At 35.3% G+C, this 20,136-nt stretch overlaps 1 protein-coding gene across 5 annotated transcripts; it reads right to left on the bottom strand.

The window, feature by feature from the left end:
• Positions 1–1,558: 1,558 nt before the first annotated feature.
• LOC117681711 (uncharacterized) lies at positions 1,559–19,807 on the bottom strand. 5 transcript variants are annotated; one of them, XR_010713975.1, is made up of 7 exons: positions 19,568–19,807; positions 18,126–19,122; positions 16,425–16,565; positions 6,348–6,387; positions 5,380–5,492; positions 5,084–5,137; positions 1,562–4,982 (listed from the first exon to the last, which is right to left on the bottom strand). XR_010713975.1 is itself a non-coding variant. In XM_034447396.2 (6 exons), the coding sequence occupies exons 1-6, from the start codon at positions 18,289–18,291 to the stop codon at positions 3,799–3,801; spliced, it is 1,632 nt and encodes a 543-aa protein (XP_034303287.2). In that variant the 5' UTR covers positions 18,292–18,434; the 3' UTR covers positions 1,560–3,798. The 5 variants fall into 5 exon arrangements, 3 of the variants coding, with proteins under 3 accessions (XP_034303294.2, XP_034303287.2, XP_034303278.2); XM_034447396.2 differs by lacking the exon at positions 19,568–19,807 and having other exon boundaries at positions 1,560–4,982; positions 16,425–16,535; positions 18,162–18,434; XM_034447387.2 differs by lacking the exon at positions 19,568–19,807 and having other exon boundaries at positions 1,566–4,982; positions 16,425–16,535; positions 18,126–18,422.
• Between the last annotated feature and the right edge of the window lie 329 nt (positions 19,808–20,136).

Genomic DNA, 20,136 nt, shown 5'->3' with positions numbered 1-20,136 from the left:
TTTAGTACCCCTAGGAATTTTTGAAATAATACATATATTTTTAGAATGGAACTACTTGCGTGGTCAATGGGCACGGGGTAAAAATAGTGGGATGTGAACAATAAGGGGAAAAGATTTAACAAATCAATTATAACGTCAGAATGGTTCTAGCACCAAAAACCCACTCTGGGATCATTAACTAGATCTTGGCCTTAACTCACTGCGCTGTGACAATTACGGGAAAGAAACTATTTATAAGATTACGCTTGATTTTATTGTGTTTATTTTGATAAATAGTACGTCACGACATAAAGGTGTCCCATACCACCTTAAATTTGGTTGTTTGAATAAATTCATCAATGCTCCTAATATGTTTCCATTTTCCATACTGTACATGTTTATTAAGTTATTTATCTAGCAAAGTCTCTATAATGGGTTTCCATACACATAGAGTATTCAGAGTGTTGTTCATGGTCTGGTGATTCTAAATTCTGATTAGTTGGTTTGAAGGTGAAAGGTTGAAGTTTTTGAAGGTAGAGTGATTTGGGGAGTTTGATTCAATTCTTCGGTAACTACCGATAAGGACTTTCTATGTCATGTATCATGAGGTCCACGCAGAAAATATATAAGCGAGGTTAAACCGGATGCTATGGGGAAAATTCAGCCTGCGCTGAGCTAGCCTGGTTTCTGTGTGTAATCAGTAGCTCAGGGAACCAGACTAGCACACGTTTATCTGAATCGGGATCGGGATTGCATATGCACATATAAGTTCAAAGGCACTGTAATTGTAAAGTCGTCGGTAATCAGTGCAGAAACAAAGTATTCCTTTTAAAGAAATGATGGACATGTGATATGAACTGTCAGTATTATGAAATAAGTTAATATTATGCCAAAACTGCAACATGCGTCAATTAGCATAATTTTCAATGTTTTGTTGTTTTCCGTATACACATGTAGCTTAACTTTACTTTTATAGTAGGCGAGGAAGAGTACTTCCCGTTTAAAAATTGTCAAGCATTTAAGTATGATTGAATAATTATGTGACTGTATATAAGAGGAGATTGAATAATTATGTCACTGTATAAAAGTTTAAATCTCAAGAAAAACGCATCAAAATATGAAATTTGTTTACACAAAGCTGTCACTGCAAAGTTAACAAAGTAGTGCAAAGTGTAATGTGTGCGCAAATAGTATAATTCGCCGAATGCCTGATACTATGCATGCAATCTTCATAAATATAGATTATTATTGTTTTAGAGGTATGAACCCTATAAATTCTGAGATAAAAAGTCAGGGCTATACATATGCGTAATACAACGTACAAATTAGTGGTTAAAAGCAGGACAAGTACGTAGCATCAGGGGAGCCAGGGGGCCTGCAATGACTTTTCTTAAATTTACATACAAATAATTGAATTAACAAGGAGATCCCCCCCCCCCCCACTTTTATGGGACCATGTAAGGAATTAAATAAAAATAAGGAAATAATCAGTTAAATTGAAGTTAAAGGTAAACCCCCCCCCCTCCACGGATTAAGATTTTCAGGATTTTGGAAAGTAATTTTTTTTCTGTTGTTTTTTTTTTTTGGAAACTTGTATGATTCTATACTGAGGACTTGGAGTTACACCTAAAGTAGGAGAGTGTAATAATGCTGTTTATCAAAATTATTATTCTATCAGTAATTAACTATTTATTCGGTTGATTTGTAAAGTCATTCCTACAATCCTTCAGTGACTTAGTATGCACTGTACCTGATGTCAATTACATATAAGGTTCTGATACAATAGAATTGGTAACATCTATGTTTTGTGCGACAATCGTATCAACGTATGTGGTTCAAAATGCCTTATTTGTGTTTTGAATATTGTTTTACATTAATATATAAAGGCCATAATTATTCATATGTGTGATAAATTTATATATCGACAGTACTTAATTATAAGGGTGAAATATGAACAATTGATTAGATTTTTATTATCTATTTTCCATTTCATTAAAGTAGTAAATGTGATTGAATTATGAAATGGAGTTATTGTACTTAATAGATGAGTGTGTTGTCTACTGATGTGTATGTGTAAGTATATCTGTGTGTTTTAGAGCTATGATATATATTATCTTTCTTCTGCAGTTGCAATAAATCTCTAATGAAGTCTACAAGTTTCCATTGATAAACCTTGTAACATATAAACCAAGAGATTTGTGTGAATTTCGAGTTACTTTTTTACAATCTAAATGAACAAGCGTTGTCCAATGACTTAAATTTAAAATTCAAGGTGCATTTAATTAGACAATAATCAAATTTATAGAAAATTCCTGTGGTGGAATATTTCTACACAAATGATATAATTATTAAGAATATCAGACCATTTATTTATTAGGTGCAATGTGATCGTTATACACCGAATACCTTAAATGAAGTAAAAAGACATGATTACTAATGGAAGAGAAATTTGAGAAACTTAAAACAAAATACAATGAAACAATGATTTTTTAGTTCAAAATTTTCCATTTAACATTTAATGTTTGTCGAACGATTTCTGAAACAAGCTACATATCATAAAATAATTTTATTAAGTAATTGCTGGGAGATTTTAAATTGTAACAGAATAAGCGATAAAACTAACTAATGAATATAAAATTAGGTGTACATAAATAAACAAGTGCAGCAATAGAGTTACATTAAATTACATTCACAAAAGACATCGGCGATCAACAGTTCAATATACAAACATTTATAAACAGATTAACCATTATATTACTATTACAGATTAACGTCTATATGTAAATTATTAAATGACAATAATATAATTGTAATATCGGCGTTACAGACCACAATGAAATGAAAACTATCTCTCAATGCTAAAATGACTACTGTATACCATTTTTTAAAAATATTTTTCAAAAATATATCAATGAAAATGACATTTATTTATATAAAGACAAGCTTATCATGGTACTCACGTATCAATTACATTTTCTATAGAAGTAAATTAATATGCGGGAATTTCACCACCGTGGCAGCAAGACAGCCTCCATCTCCATTGTCGACTAAATTCGCAGTTGCGCGTATTTAAATAGGACATTCAAAGATTAGACATCGAGACAAGTGAACGTTTTGGATTGCGTTGGTTATGTACCTGTAACTATGGTGATCATCTTCAACAATCGAATGGCTGAATTGCGTTTGAGGTAAGAATTGAAAAAGTATGGTGTCGTCGCTTTTTATAGCAACAGTTTTAAGGATCCCTTTTCTCTGTCATTTTCTCTACTACATGTATATCAGAGAATGACAATATTTTCCATTGATCTTCATTTTAAATCTCTTTTTCAGTTTAACTGCATGTTCACACAGTATTAGAAATCGATTATTTAACTAAGAAACGGAAATCTCTCGCTATTCACCTATTTTTGTATCTATCACAGAGTACCAGATATCATATACATTGTATCGAATACATTGTATCGTTGACCTTACCGGTATTACCCTTATCTTGGTATATATTTTATCACATTTCTCTCCTTTTGAATTATTAAAGTGTCCATTGCACTTATGTTAATCATTACAATTTCTCATTGTGCTCTCCTTCTTTTTCATTATGTTTATCCCCCGTCACCACCAGAGGGTACTTTATGGTGTACTACTCACTGGAAATAATGTTGAAAATATGTTAAAAACCAGACTTGTTCCTTTTAATTAATTAAAATTGATTTAATCTCTGCGAAATGAGTTAATATTATCGTTATTCCGTATGAATCGAACATGTAGTTTATGCCAGTAACGTTTAATGAGTGGAAAACAAAACGCTTGAAGTTTTTATTCCTAAATTGACGTTTTTCCTAATTTTACTTGAAATTGCCTCCATTGGTCTTGTTTGATCTCCAAAACAGGTTTCACATCTCGTAAACGTTCACATGGATTGCAATTAATTTTTTTTTCTTTAACCCATCCTTTTAAATCTTCTTGTTTGGAAAATTCAAGCAGTTTATCAAAATGATAGGTTCCAAAAACTATTAGAGCCATTCTTTTTATAACGGCATGTTGTAATCTGTAGTTTGACGTATCTGCGTTCTTGACCACAAACTCTTTCGACAGTAAGGATGTCATATAATTTTTGTGTCTATCCTTTTCTTCAAGCGTGCTTTTGAAATTTGAGTCATTCAGTTCATCGCCTATATTTCTCAATTTAATTCCGAGAGACTTTATTTGTTTTGTTTTGCTACTGTCATTCTTATTGATACCACATTTGCATGACTTGACTATTTCATTAAACATATCGTTTGTGGTGTCAACATCTATCTCCATTTGATTCAGACTCATATAAACCAACATCAGAAACTTTTTACTATCTTCGGAATAATGCATATCTTCTAATTGCCTCTTTAGATATCGTAAAGGACGATTACAAAATACCACTGGACCAATTTTTTGGAATGCACTACATCTTAAAAACAAAGCACATGTTTCCGGGTATCCCAATGAATGACCTGTACCTTTTAAAGCTAGCTGTTCAACTTTACTAAAATTTTCATTTGGACTGAAAACGTCAAATTGTGATTGCAGAATTTTAGTTCTATCTCCCTTTGTTAATTTCTTTGTAAGATTTATGAATCTGACATCATCTTCGCATGGAATAAGAGATTTGACAAACCCATACAAATGTTCCATATTCTCCTCTAGTGTAATAATTATGAACGCTTCTGTCCCTAAGCGTAACATATTTTCAAATAAAGTCTTTATATTTTCCCTTAACTGATCCTTTTCACCGCTCGTTATTTCCTTTAAAATCGCTCCATCAAAGATAATGGGTTTATTACCAACATCGAATTTTAAAGGAATTTGCATAATAATTGGATGTTTATCGGTGACAGACTTGTATATTTGTTTAGCTGTTGCCGTTTTTCCAGACCCCCACTGTCCTACCAAACAAAGTAATTTTCCACGGTTTTTTATAAAATTCACTCCTTCATGAAACGCTGCCGATTTGTAGAAAGGCTCCTTTAAACCTGGTTGATAGAAACAATTAAGATAATTTTATTACGACATTAGAAGTTTTCTAAACAATCGTTTCATAATAGTGTTTCTTTTATTTTAAGAATGTTCATACCATTTAGTAGAAGCAGTGGTCGTAAACTCTCCTCGTCTTCCTTCTGATTTCGTTCTAAATAATATTGTTAAGAAAATAAGGGTTTGCAAATCTAAAACAAGCAGATTAAAAGCTAAAACATGTAGTGAATTAAATTATAAAACAATAATGAACCAGTGTTAACTAGTAATAATTAAATGAGAAAAATATAGAGTTTCACATTTCCAAATCATAAATAATAAAGTTTACCAAAAAAAACTTGGGTAGCATAGCGATCAGTTTATAAAATATCATTCATACGACAAATAATGACTTACTTTTTGGCCAAATTTTATACAAAACACAGCTCACTAAGAGAAGACTTATCAGAACTGATGCTCCTGCTACGACAAAGATCCATGATAGTGGGGTTATATTTTCTTTAGAAACACTAAATAAAACGCACAAAAATCATTAAAGTAGGTTGTTTGAATGTTGATTACAAACATTACTCTTAACTCTCACTTCAATTATACTCTAAATATTAGAATTGCATCAAGATATTGCTTTTCAATTGTATCTTTAATGAAACATTAGTAAAAATTATTACCCCGCAAAAACAAGTATTTGATTTCAGAAAGTGTAATTAAAATATTAAAACATAGCATTATATGTTATTGTTGCGAAGTATTATGATGCAAAGTCTTTTGTTCATATTTTATGTTACTTCTTCAGAAAATTTCAACTTTTCAATGAATTGTTAATAACATACTGTAGAATTCTGATGAGTCAATCTAACAATATATAACATTATAATACATCGGAATAATATTTGGCATTACACTTATCAATGAAGTATAACATGCACATAAAAATGAACTGAAAATGAAAATAACAATGTTTTCAATATTCTACGTGTCATGATTAGCTAGAATTGTTAACGAACAAGTAATACCAATCAGAAAAAAGTAAACATTACACGATTAGACGGAATAAACACAATAAAGATAACGATATAATATCTAACTAAAGAGTCGACATTTATCTTTTAAAAGACAATCAACAATCACACTGTCAATGCCAAAAGATATCTTGCCTAATAATATTACACAATATATTATGGGTGAATATAACCTGAACAGTAAATGAAGTAAGCATGCAGTTCACAACTTTCATGGGGTTTTTAAAAACTAATTTTTATTATTTAATTCCTTTAAAAAAAGTGCCTAGTTTTCTGTAATCTTGTTGATTTATTAGGATACGTGTTATATATATTTGAAAGATTAAAGTTGACAGAAATACTCACTTTACATCACCTGCTATTGATGAGTTTAGACACGCAGGATCTGGAATATGAATTGAAAAAGCATTGTAAGAATACGTTCTGTAATTTAAAAATGATCTACTAACGTACAGGTATTTATAGTTCAACGAATAACCCTATTTTTAGGACATGAAACAATGAAACATTTTTTTTAAATTGCAGGACTTTTTTAAACAATTGGACAATTTAAAACTCTGTTACTAGAATCCTTAACTCTTAAGGAAAATTTGTAATGGATGTCTGAATATAAATAATAACAAGAGGCCCATGGGCCACATCGCTCCCCTGAGCAACATTATACATAATAAGATAAGCTTCATGAAGTCATATCCAAAATATTGGGACAAGGAATGATTAAAACAGATCCTGTATTAAAAGATTTTCAAAATTTTCTACCCATGCTCTTATGTTGAGCCCCTTTTGTAACTAGATGATTTCATAGTTATATCACATATTGAGCATTACCATTCTCAAAAAAATCTTTAGTTAAACAACTGTTCATATGAATATAAACCTACATCAAACTTTGAACCCCTTGTGTGGCCCAAGAATTATCCAGGACCACAGTCTAAACAACTGAGAATCAACAAATATCAATATATGTTTGCATATTTGTAATACGATATAATATAATATACCTGAGTATGCTTCCACACAAGTTACAGCTTTTTTGGCCAATTGGTTTTTGAGAGGAATATTTTTAAAGATTTTTCTCTGCATATTTCACCCCAGGTGAGCTAACAATTATTTATGTCTCTGCTAAATGTGCATACATTTGGTATTTCCATCAGCAAAATTAATTTCCGTTTAGACTGAATAGACTAGAGAAAATACTGACAACTAGCCTTAAACACTTTACTCAACTATTACGCAAAGATCATACCGTATTACCATTAGAATTTGTATATTAGTTGTTAATGTACCGTACCCGTTAATGATTCTTATTTTCCGCAAGTAAATAGTCAGCTGTCTTAGTTACCGATGTCTATGTTTGATTAATACGTAACAATTACAAAATACAGGCGATAGTTCCCCCAAGTTTCAAACCTTAATTCATGAAAGCGAAACGAAAATCAAAACAAGCTAAAAATCACCGTCAAAGGTGAAAATGTCAACGCATTGGAATATTTAATCTCAATTTACTTCACAAAATCGGCATTAATGTATCTTGCATGTTTCAAAGATTCCTTTCGCACGCGAACTGTTCCACAACAACCTAATCCATCTTTGTCAGATGGACGCATTTATCGTTCAAAATGGCCGCTTCAAAGAGGTTTTTGAGATATGGAATCCCGAACCCGAAGTTATAAACTGATCGAAGCCTACCCCTTCCAATTATTATTTTCGTATTAACTCAAATTCGGAAAAAGATCGATTGGCCCTTAATTTTTGCAATTTATTATTTCCTTTCCATAAGGATTATTTATGTAAAATTGCGTAGAATTTGACTCAGTAGTTCTTGAGAAGAAGATTTTTAAAAATGTACCTCCCTTTTTCTACAGTTTGGGGTTTTCTCCGCTTTTAATAAAGATCGGTCTTTCATTTCTGCAATTTATATTCGCCTTACCATAAAGATGCTTTGTGTCAAATTTGGTTAAAATTGGCCAAACGGTTTTAGATGTAAAAAAAAGTTTACAGACGGACAGACTGACGGACGGACGACGGACAAAATGTGATCAGAATAGCTCACTTGAGCTTTCAGCTCAGGTGAGACAAAAACTTGCTAGAAATTACGACGATTTGAACAACTTAAATGAAAGTAAAAAAAAACTGATAAATATAACTTTTCAGTCTATAGATTATTAATTAAAAAGTGTAAATTATTTCCTTATAACATATTGCCTCTACCTGATAGATTTATGCAAATCAAAGTACTGAAAGTACTGAAAAGCGCTAACCTTTCTTAGTTCTAAGAAAATTTATTGTGTGCAAGCGTAGACGGAAATGAGCCTTATTGAAATTTTGGTATATGTTTAATGAATATCAATTTAAAGTATCGAAGGCCAGATTTCTTTAAATATATGTTACTTTCTTTAGATGATGTGAATTAAAGCTGAACACGACTTGTATATGGATACTTGCCTGAAAAAAAATATGTTAAAATCACGAATTATTGTGCTGTAATCAAACAAGAGTTATGCCCCTTTTTGTCTTTGTTGTACGAGTTATCTAATGTTTTTGTATTTTGGAACTCTTCAATGTTTTCGTTGATCCAACGTTTTACCTAGTCGAAATACACGAGGTGCTCCACCTTCGTTTCCTTGATTTGAATGCTATCCTAGCCTGCTCAAAATGTAAGACTGATTATATAAACTCATAGTTATGAATATCTCTGTTTCTTAGATTGCTTTTTATGTGTAAATCAACTCTTTTTAATCGAACACGGTTTAATACTTTAATCGATACTTTGGCGGCCATATTTAAATGTGCTATTTCTGTATATTTAGTATCAACAATTTGTTTTAAAAGTTTCTGGTATATTAATAGATCTTGAATTTATTAAGCTTTCTGAATATGTAATTTCTCTCTATTAACTCTTAAAGATAGCTTGCTAGAATATAAATGCATGTGACTGTGTGTGTATTGTATGACATGGTATTGTAATGGTGTCTTTATTTGTGTTCTATTTTTTGTTACAGCCTTTTACCATATGTTGGCACACGCTTTATCAATAAAGCTTTGAAGATACTTTGCCTTCCATGGTTATCTTAGCTGTTCTTCTAACAGCACAGTAAAAGGATTTACCAGGTTTATGGATCCATTGAAACTCACATTACCCCATACAGTACACAGTGTGATACAGTCAGCTTGAAAAAATGTCAGCAGATAAACAAGAAGATAAGTCAGCAGACAAAGAAGAAAGAGAAGTTAAACGTGAAATTAAGTTTACAGAGAAAGGTTTAGAGAACTTTGAAACATTGTGTAAGGAAAATGGAAAACTTATAGACAGAGCCTGGAATTCTGTTGAAGATTCTATTCTTAGTATACAAGATAGTGAGAAAGATGTGAAATCTTTACGAAAACTCGACAATGACATTCGTGTTGTGTTTGAGGAATATACAGAAAGAGTCAATGTGTATGGAGAATGTTTACGCAGAGTTAATAATGAACTTGCAAGAAAAGAAGAAGAGAAACTGAAAGCATATTATACAAGAGCGTCACAACTTGTAGAAAACGCTTTAGAAGAAATAAAGAATTTAAGAATGGACCTGGTGGAAAATGCATCACATATTTCTACTACTTCAAGTTCAGAAAGAAGAAGAAGAGGAGAGCAGAAATTAGAATACCTGAAGAAGGAAGCAGAACTTCAGAAAGAAAAGCTGAAATTAGAACAAGAAGAAATTACCCACAAAGCGGAAGCAGCAAGAAAGAAACAAGAAGTAGAGAAAAATCTGAATCTACTCAAACAAGAAAGTGCTGTGATGATGGATGAAGAGGACGAAGAGGATGATGTGTCGTTATCTGTTACAACAGACAATAGAAAGGACCGAACTAGAAGATATGTTGAAAACTTGAACTCACATGATCATGACATTGAACGTGAAGATGCAGACCTTCGTACTCCGATTCCTGCCGAAGGTGTTCCAATTCCCACACCTTATCGCCCGTCTTATATCCAGCGACAACATTTTGCAGACAATAGTGCAGCTCATTTTCCTGTTGATCATGTTGATCCTCTGTCAAATACAGTTGATATACAGAACACTCAAACCCAGATGTCATCTGCAGACTCACATTTGTCAGAGTTGACATTATTCCTCATGCGAAAACAGCTTGTTCCAGAAAGATTCTCTAATTTCGACGATAAAGTTGAATCGTATAATTCTTGGAAATCTTCATTTCAAAGCATTGTGGCTGAACTAAAAGTGTTAAAATTTGAAGAGCTTGAATTGCTCGTAAACCGTCTCTCAGGAAGGTCGAAGGAAGTGGCCACCAGCATCCGTAATGCCAACCCTGGTGATGCCGACCGTGCTGTCAAACTGATATGGGAACGATTAGACGAGATGTATGGTAGACCTGAACTGATTGAGTCTTCGCTGCGTTCACAATTAGAGAACTTTCGACAAATAGGTTCGAGTGAAAATAGTAGACTATACGACCTACTGAACATTTTAATCAAGATTGAATCGTTGAAAACAAACCCCCAGTTTGCCACAAGCTTAGCCTATTATGATTCATCTTCAGGAGTGAACCCCATTATCAGCAAGTTACCTTACAGCCTCCAAGAAAAGTGGATCACTAGAGCATCTGCCCACAAAAGAACAAATCAAGTCCCATTTCCACCCTTTTCCTTTTTTGTTACTTTTCTCAAGGAAATGTGTGCTATAAGAAATGACCCTGCATTTGTGTATAGCAGACCAGCAGTTCCTGCTAATAAGAACAGACCCGTACGTACTCCTATGGTGCAAAGTCGTAAATCAGAGGTGACTGACCCTGGACGAGTTGATCCGAACCGGTGTCCTTATCACAAGGCTGATCACAGCATACACGACTGTTATGGTTTTCGTGCAAAGCCACTTACTGAGAGAAAAAACTTTTTACAAAGCAGAAACATTTGCACAAGATGTTGTTTGTCAACCCAACACTTACCTAAGGACTGTCAAGTGAGAATTCAGTGCAAAATCTGCGGGTATTCCAACCACGCCACAGCACTACATGTGGATAAAGTTTCATCTTGGAGCCCAAGCATTCATGGCGGGGAGGGAATTCGCAACTCCTTTACACAACCACACTCCTCTGGACCTGGCCAAGCAGACTTACCTTCAACGTCCAAGGTTTCGATAAGTAGTACTGTGACATCAAAGTGTACGACTTTCTGCGGGGACAGATTCCAAGGAAAATCTTGCAGCAAAACCTTTCTTGTGGATGTGTTTCATGATAACAACCCGAACAATGTGCACCGTATTTATGTGATCGTGGACGATCAGTGCAATCAGACACTTGCTTCACCCGAACTGTTAGATATCCTGAATATTTCTAGTGTACCTACCAAATTCACTCTAACTACATGTTCAGGAAAGACAGCTATGTATGGCAGAAATGTTCTCGGACTCAAAGTGCGATCTATTGACAAGAACGTTACTTTAGACCTTCCATCTACTCTCGAATGCGAGGATATACCTAACGATTTATCTGAAATCCCAACACCGGAGATTGCAGAATCCTATCATCATCTTAGTGTTATCACATCTAAGATTCCTGAGTTTGATCCAGACTCAAAAGTTCACTTACTGATTGGCAGAGATCTACTGGAAGCCCATCATGTTGAAGAGCAAATCCTTGGACCCCGAGGAGCACCCTTCGCACAGAAACTCGTTCTTGGTTGGGCCATTATTGGCGAAGTCTGTCTTGGGAGGATTCATCAGAGAACGTCCCTTAACGTTAAGAAAGTCTCAGTTTTGAATGACGGTAGAGTGACATGCAATGAACTTTGTCCGAATCATTTGCATATCAAAGAACAGATTTCAACTTCTAACAGTTTAGTTTGTGCTCGTGACTTTCGGGGTGATAATGTATTCACAAAGACGCCTGACGATGACCAAGTTGGTTTATCAGTTGAGGATCGTTTGTTCCTAAAGCTTATGGACAAAACTTTCAAGAAGGACGAGGAAGGTTATTGGACAGCCCCTCTGCCCTTTAGACAACTTCCTGAATACTTACCCAACAACAAACCACAAGCATTTCACCGAGCCCAAATACTTCATACAAACTTGCAAAGAGATCATGTTAAGAAAGAACAGTTTGTGACATTCATGCGTAAAGTACTGGACAGTGGAGCAGCAGAAGTGGCCCCTTCGTCTTCAAATGCAGTTTGTTGGTATCTACCGTTATTTGGAGTTCGCCACCCGAGAAAGCCAGAACAAATTAGAGGTGTTTTTGATTCATCTGCTGTTCATGAAGGTATCTCACTCAACAGCCTTCTTATGTCTGGTCCAGACATGGTTAACAGCCTATTAGGAATCCTACTTCGCTTCAGGAAGGATGAAGTGGCAATTACTGCGGACATTGAACAAATGTTCTACCGTTTTCGGGTGGGTGAGGACCATCGGGACTTCCTACGTTTTTATTGGTACAGAGAGAATAATCCTGACGACATCCTTGTTGAATACAGAATGCGTGCACACGTATTTGGCAATAGTCCATCGCCTGCCATAGCAACTTACGGAATCCGCAAGACAGTAGAGAATGCTGATGAAGATGTGAAGGACTTTGTGAATCGTAACTTTTATGTTGACGACGGACTCATTTCCTTGCCTGATGAAGCCAGCGCTATCGACCTCATGAAACGCACCCAGTCCATCATGAAGTCAGAAGGTAGATTAAGACTACACAAAATTACCTCTAATAAACTGGCAGTGATGGAAGCATTTGATCCAAGTGACCATGGTGAACAACTCAAGGAGTTTGACGACGACGATTTGGTCCATAGAAGCCTTGGTCTCTGTTGGAACCTGAAAGATGACACATTTAGATTTACAGTGCCAGTGAAGGAAAAGCCATTCACTCAACGTGGTCTATTGTCAACGGTGAATAGTTTATTTGACCCCATAGGATTTATAACACCCATTACTATAAGCGGAAAGATTCTCCTTCGAGAAGCAACACCCCCTGGTGTAGACTGGGATGAACCCTTACCCTCCAGTTACCTTCAGAAGTGGACAGAGTGGCAGTCTTCACTTCAGAGCCTAATAGAAGTCGCCATACCACGGATGTTATCGCACGTGTCTGTGAGCCTAGCCAAGACTGCTGAAGTTCATATATTTTGCGACGCATCTGAAAAAGCTATTGGAGCATCAGCATATATTAAAGTGGAAGATGACCAAGGCCGCAACAGCGTTAGGTTCTTGATGGGCAAGGGCAAGCTAGCCCCACCTAGAGGTCACACTATTCCACGCTTAGAGCTCTGTGGAGCTGTTCTGGCAACAGAACTTGCAGAAATAATATCCATACAGCTAGACATCCCATTGGACTCTATGCATTATTACACAGACAGCAAAGTTGTGCTGGGATATATCAGCAATTGTACTCGTCGTTTTTATACGTATGTGAGTAATAGAGTGGACCGCATTCTGAAAATCTCCACTGCTGATCAATGGAAGTATGTTCCTACAGACAAGAATCCTGCCGATTCCTGCACCAGATGTATCACTTCAGTCATTGATATCATGCAGCTTCCTTGGATAATTGGCCCACAGTGGTTAAGCAATACAAGTACATCAGAATGCACTGGTACCTCGGAGTATTTTCCACTCATTGAACCTGATTATGATGCGGAAGTTAGGCCACTGATGACAAAGATCACCACCAACCATCTTTCCCCGGTGCCTGCTTGTCTCGGAACAAAGCGCTTTGAGCGTTTTTCTAGCTGGAAGTCTCTGGTTTCCACAATCGCATCTCTTCAACGCATAGTTCGGAATCGACGCGATAGATATCATGACACCAAACCCATTAGCCAGTGTGATGCCCTCAGAAAAGCTGAGATTCTCATTCTGAAGGAAACTCAGCAAGAACACTTTACTACAGACATTAAATGCCTGGCCAATGATAAACCTCTGGCAAAGAACAGCAGTATTGCGACACTTTCACCCTATCTTGATGAGAATGGGCTACTTCGTGTTGGAGGCAGGATCAATCGAGCAGCCGGACAAATACCTGCAAGAGAAGTCAACCCTATCATCCTACCTAAAGCTAGCCACGTTTCCACCTTACTTATTCGTCACTTTCATGAACAAACCAAGCATCAAGGAAGACTTATTACGGAAGGAGCTCTGCGCACAGGAGGATATTGGCTCATTGGCGCCAAACGATTGATTTCTTCTCTCATACACAAGTGCGTGACTTGTCGTAAACTAAGACGCAGTTTAGAAACTCAGAAAATGGCTGATGTTCCTACAGACAGGATAACCCCAGGACCCCCCTTTACATCAGTCGGCATTGATGCCTTTGGACCCTGGCAGGTGGCTACACGCAAAACTCGAGGAGGTGCCGCTAACAGCAAAAGATGGGGAATCATTTTTACATGCCTATTTTGTAGGGCAGTGCATATAGAAATTGTAGAGATGTCAAGTTCTTCATTTATAAACGCCTTCCGTCGTTTCTTGGCAATCCGTGGCCCTGTGAAGTTTATACACTCTGATAGAGGCTCCAATTTTATCGGAGCAGCTGAAGAAATGAAGATGAATACAGTAAAGGTAGAGGAAGGACCCGTTCAAGAATTCTTGCGCAACTCTGGAATTACTTGGATATTCAATGTTCCTCATGCTTCACATATGGGAGGCATCTGGGAAAGAATGATAGGGATGACCAGAAAGATTTTAGACTCTATGCTACTTGAATCCAGATCCAAACCCCTCACACATGAAACTCTTGCTACCTTTTTATGTGAAGTCTGCGCCATTATTAATTCGCGCCCAATTGTTCCAATATCGACAGACCCAGAGATGCCCATGATTCTTAGTCCGTCCATGCTTCTGACAGGAAAAGTGGATTTCTTACCTGTTGTGTCCGATTCCTTGAATCTTCCTGACATCTATCGAGCGCAATGGAAGCATGTGCAGGTGCTCGCTGATATCTTTTGGCGTCATTGGAGGAGGGAATACCTGAGCATTCTACAAACCCGCCGTAAATGGAAGCATGAACATCGCAACCTGAATCCTGATGATGTTGTACTTATTCGAGATTCTTCGGAGCATCGGAACAATTGGCCAGTCGGCATTGTCTCGAGAGTTTTTAAGAGTGAAGATGACTTAGTCCGGAAAGTTGAGGTTAGAACCATCCGTGACGGGAAACCTACCTTCTATACCAGACCAGTGCAAGAACTTGTCGTGTTGTTAGAGTAATAGTCTAGTCGAACCTTGTCATCGATTGTTTATTGTATTATTTTTCTTTACTAAATGTAATAGTGGTATCAGTAAGATACCAGACGGGGAGTGTGCTGTAATCAAACAAGAGTTATGCCCCTTTTTTGTCTTTGTTGTACGAGTTATCTAATGTTTTTGTATTTTGGAACTCTTCAATGTTTTCGTTGATCCAACGTTTTACCTAGTCGAAATACACGAGGTGCTCCACCTTCGTTTCCTTGATTTGAATGCTATCCTAGCCTGCTCAAAATGTAAGACTGATTATATAAACTCATAGTTATGAATATCTCTGTTTCTTAGATTGCTTTTTATGTGTAAATCAACTCTTTTTAATCGAACACGGTTTAATACTTTAATCGATACTTTGGCGGCCATATTTAAATGTGCTATTTCTGTATATTTAGTATCAACAATTTGTTTTAAAAGTTTCTGGTATATTAATAGATCTTGAATTTATTAAGCTTTCTGAATATGTAATTTCTCTCTATTAACTCTTAAAGATAGCTTGCTAGAATATAAATGCATGTGACTGTGTGTGTATTGTATGACATGGTATTGTAATGGTGTCTTTATTTGTGTTCTATTTTTTGTTACAGCCTTTTACCATATGTTGGCACACGCTTTATCAATAAAGCTTTGAAGATACTTTGCCTTCCATGGTTATCTTAGCTGTTCTTCTAACAGCACAATTATACCTTTTGAACAGTAATTTATTACAGTTTTTGACATTTTCTTGCAAAGAATCGATTTTATTTTTCTATATTTTAGCTTCTGAATACGCACTATATTTTTTCATCACTGCGTAGCATCCCGTGCTGATGTACGTAAGCCCCGCAAACCAATCGTATCTACTCGGCCATTTCCGTCACCCAGATAACTGGTTCCCTATACCTCTTACCAGTTTAAATGATGTATATTTCTGCTCATAGAGGGCAGTTATTTCTTGCACCGGAAATAGAAGTCTAACGACAATAAAGCGCTGAGCTATGCTTAGCGCTTTAAAAACAGGGTTTGTAAAATCTTGAAACATTACATGATAACGGGTAATAGGTTATTTTAATAGGTTATAGGTTGTTTGTTTGTTATCATATTTATTTATTTAAAAGAAACTTCAAGATCCCTGTCAACTTTTGAAACATTATTACATATCTGAAACATTTAATGAAAATCAAGAACTATATATACTAAAAGGTCTTACACTTGTAGACCTCGTTAGATTGAAACTGTTTCTTTGGACATGACCCCGTGGATACATTACAAGGAACTACATTAAGAGCGTTGGCCTCGGTGTTGTATTCCGGACAGTAGTCTATAAACAAGATTTAAACCCTGGTGTAAACTAAAAATGTTAAATTAATTGTTAATAACTGCCATACGTCAACAAAATTTGTTTTAAAGTAAAGTTAAGTCATTATCTAAAAAATAGTGATAAGTAAATGAAAGCAATTAAACTAATAAACAACACGTCCTTCAAACGTCAAGTTCATTTTTATCAAAACAATTTCTGACCCTACGATACTGCATACTATCATTGTTTTGTAATGAATCAAGAGGCCAACATGCCCTAACGGTCACTTGAGTACCAGAGCCTGTCGAGAAATCTCATATATGCATTGAATTAATTTTCATTCCGGAGAAAAAATAATAATTAAAATATGGTATTGGCTTGACACCTCCCCTACATTATTACATGTAAAAAGGACTATGAAACCTATAATTTTTATAACAGACTTTACTAGATCATAATAGAGTGCATGACCTGATTTGAAAAGGTGCAAGACTCTAATAGGAAATAATTTTCCTATATTTATTAACTTAAGATAGCTTTTATGTGTATATGTTATCATAGATCATATAAAGATCGCATATTTTTTTTAACAACCCCACCTTTCAATCCCAGGGGTCATAAACTCTCCTCTATGTCAATTTACCACACGTCAGTATTTTGGCTAGCTAATTATTACTTTACTATTTACAAGTCTATCTGTTTATTTAGAAACTGTTCTGGGTTTTTTGCTGTTTTGTTGTATATAATATAAATGATTGTTAAATTCTTTTAATCATTCAACTTTTTAACTACATAATTTACAATGATTAATTATCGATTATAAAGAAACAAAGGGATGCGTTTCCTTAATCAACTTATACAACACCAACAATCCCCACCAGAGGCTTTCATAATACCTTAAATTTGATTTACAGATTCATTTATTCTCTTTTTAAGTATTTACTTATTTCTTTCATTAAGATTCAATTGCAGAATAAAATAATAAGATATTTTTATATAATATACAACAGTCTCCACTTAAGCCAGAAACACTACAGGTTTTAAAACACCAAATGCATATTACCGTTTTGGCCCCGCCCTAGAGCCTTAACATCTACCCCGGGCACATTAAAATTTTGGTAGAGGACTCTCTGGTCTACTTAATTCTGAATTCAGATTTTCTTACAGATGTGTGTGAGCAGAATAGAAGATTTTCGAAAAATTGACAATTTTGTCCTGCCCCTAAGGCCCCTATGCATTACACTTTTGGAAGAAATGGCTGTGTAAGTTTTAAAAAGTTAAAAATGTTAAATTGATAACACAAGACGGACGACGACGCACGACGACGGAGAACAACCTATTGCAATAGGTAGGCCAGGTGACTAAAAAATGACTAATGTATTTTTTACAACAACTGGAAATAAAAGCTTGTACATGTACACTCGTTTGATTAATGTATATTGGTTGTATCCAGAAAATACAATGCAATACAATATTTAAAAGCATGCATTTAGAGTTTTAAAACATGCTCTGAATACAAAACACAAGACATATACGTCTGACTGTGTTTTATTTTCAAAATACAATTACACTTATTAATGTAAAATGGCTGATAGTGATATTAATACATACTTGGTTGGACCCAGACGTACTGTATACATATCTCACCCAATCTCTTTCCATCATCTTGGATACAATGATAAACCTTGCTGACCGACTTCTGACAATTAAAGGATTCTTTATCTTCGTCATATACAGTTTTATTTAACGCACAAGGCGTTTTTCGTACTTTAAACATGGCTTCCCTTTGCGATCTAATTTATTTATAGCATTAAGCATATGATCATTTAACAGTGATCCACTTGTCACTGAGAGTTATTTTATCGCACAACATGCATATCAAATACTACGTACGATATCATGATAACAAAAGAAAACTATAAATGCTATCATTACACAGAAATATCTGCACCAAGTGTTTGTCCCTAAAAACACTCTCTTGTAACAGTTTTTGTCAAGGCCACATGCAATTTCCGATACTTTTTAAGAATTAATAATTTTCATAAAGAATGAGATTACATAATACACATATTTCCCTTTATGTACAATTTGAGGTTGAACTGTTTGCAAGTGGATTTTTAATTCATCGTTAATCTAAACATGTTATGTTGTAACGTGGATGAGCCAGGCGTTCTCCAAATAACAGTTAAGACAACTTCAGGTTAATAAATTTATTAACAAAAGAACAAATGAAATATATGTACAATAACACTTTCACACCTATACTCGCTCACATCCCATACTCATTCAATTTGCAGTAATTAATAACCCTACTTTAACAAACTTATAAAAAAAATACTATGAATATAAAAAAACCGTTTGACAAACAGATGAACCGGTATATAATAGTTTTCTTTAAGTTCAAAATATGGTTGCCACAATTCGATAATTACTTCACTCACTATCTGAATTCCTCGTTGATGTGATGAGGTAGACTTTATTTCTCCCTTACATCCACCGTGGACTCCTTACAGGGCTGTAGTCCTGGACCATAGGCGTCGTGGTGGTGTTCAACATCAGAGTGGTTCTCTCCACTGGAAGTTCTACGTGGTATGACCAAGTCAAAATGCTACAATTTATTACATGTAGGCAACCTGAGTGTGGCAAGATATGATGATACTTGAATAAAATAATCATATGATAAGTGTCTGTCACTAATATGTAAACAAAGTTATGTTTCATAGCAACATATAAAAAATAACAAAACAAATATGGCGCACACTTCCGGTCAATAAGTTCCGGAGAATCACTTCCGCCCAAGACATTCAAATAAATCAGCAAGTTTTATCTAATACAAAAAAATACGCATAGAATAACGTTCAAAGCTATACAATTCTAATACAAGGCTTTATCGATAGTATAAAACTGGTATTTCAACTTCCATACAAAAGATACGCTCGACTGCTCACACAGGTAAGTTTAACAGGTGAACGCTGGCCAAGGTTATATTTAGCTCAATAAACAAGAATTACTAGTCGAATACACTAAAACTGATACATGTAACATATACTTACCACGGTCTGCTATCCGTGCCCACTTATAACATGGTTCATGCACAATGCATGCTGCAATATTGCTCAGTACAGCAAACAAGAGCTGCCCTCAAAATCGTGTCTCGTTACACGGCAGCCAACCCGGGAATGACTAGGTGTCAGCGGTTCTACCTGACTGCGCATTTGCAAAGACTTATGGGTAACCCGTCTTACAAAATCAAAGGGCCACGAAGCTAGCCTGGTGCTAGTATACAAGTGATTGTTACATATGTCATAGAAATGTTCTATCAGGTTCGAGTTGACTCACTTCCCCAGGTAGATAGGTGGGTCCCAGTCTCCGTTTCCCGTCTCGTTCATTGTCTCACTCAGTGATTTGTTTATTGTCCCGTATATTTTCATAGTGCAACACGTTTGTTTAAGATTCTATTGTGCTAAATTAACATAAGGAATATGCTAGGCGTTAAATTCGTGCCAAGCGGGTTAACTTTAGATTTAGGTTACTTGGACTTTTTTATGTTGTATCTTGGTAAGGATGGTAATAAAGGGAAGTTTTTAACTGTATACTAGTTTTTTTGTATACATTTGTATAT

This window comes from Magallana gigas, chromosome 5, assembly GCF_963853765.1.
Source record: "Magallana gigas chromosome 5, xbMagGiga1.1, whole genome shotgun sequence".
NCBI classification, from domain to species: Eukaryota; Metazoa; Mollusca; class Bivalvia; order Ostreida; family Ostreidae; genus Magallana; species Magallana gigas.
This window is presented reverse-complemented; position numbering and strand designations above follow the sequence as displayed.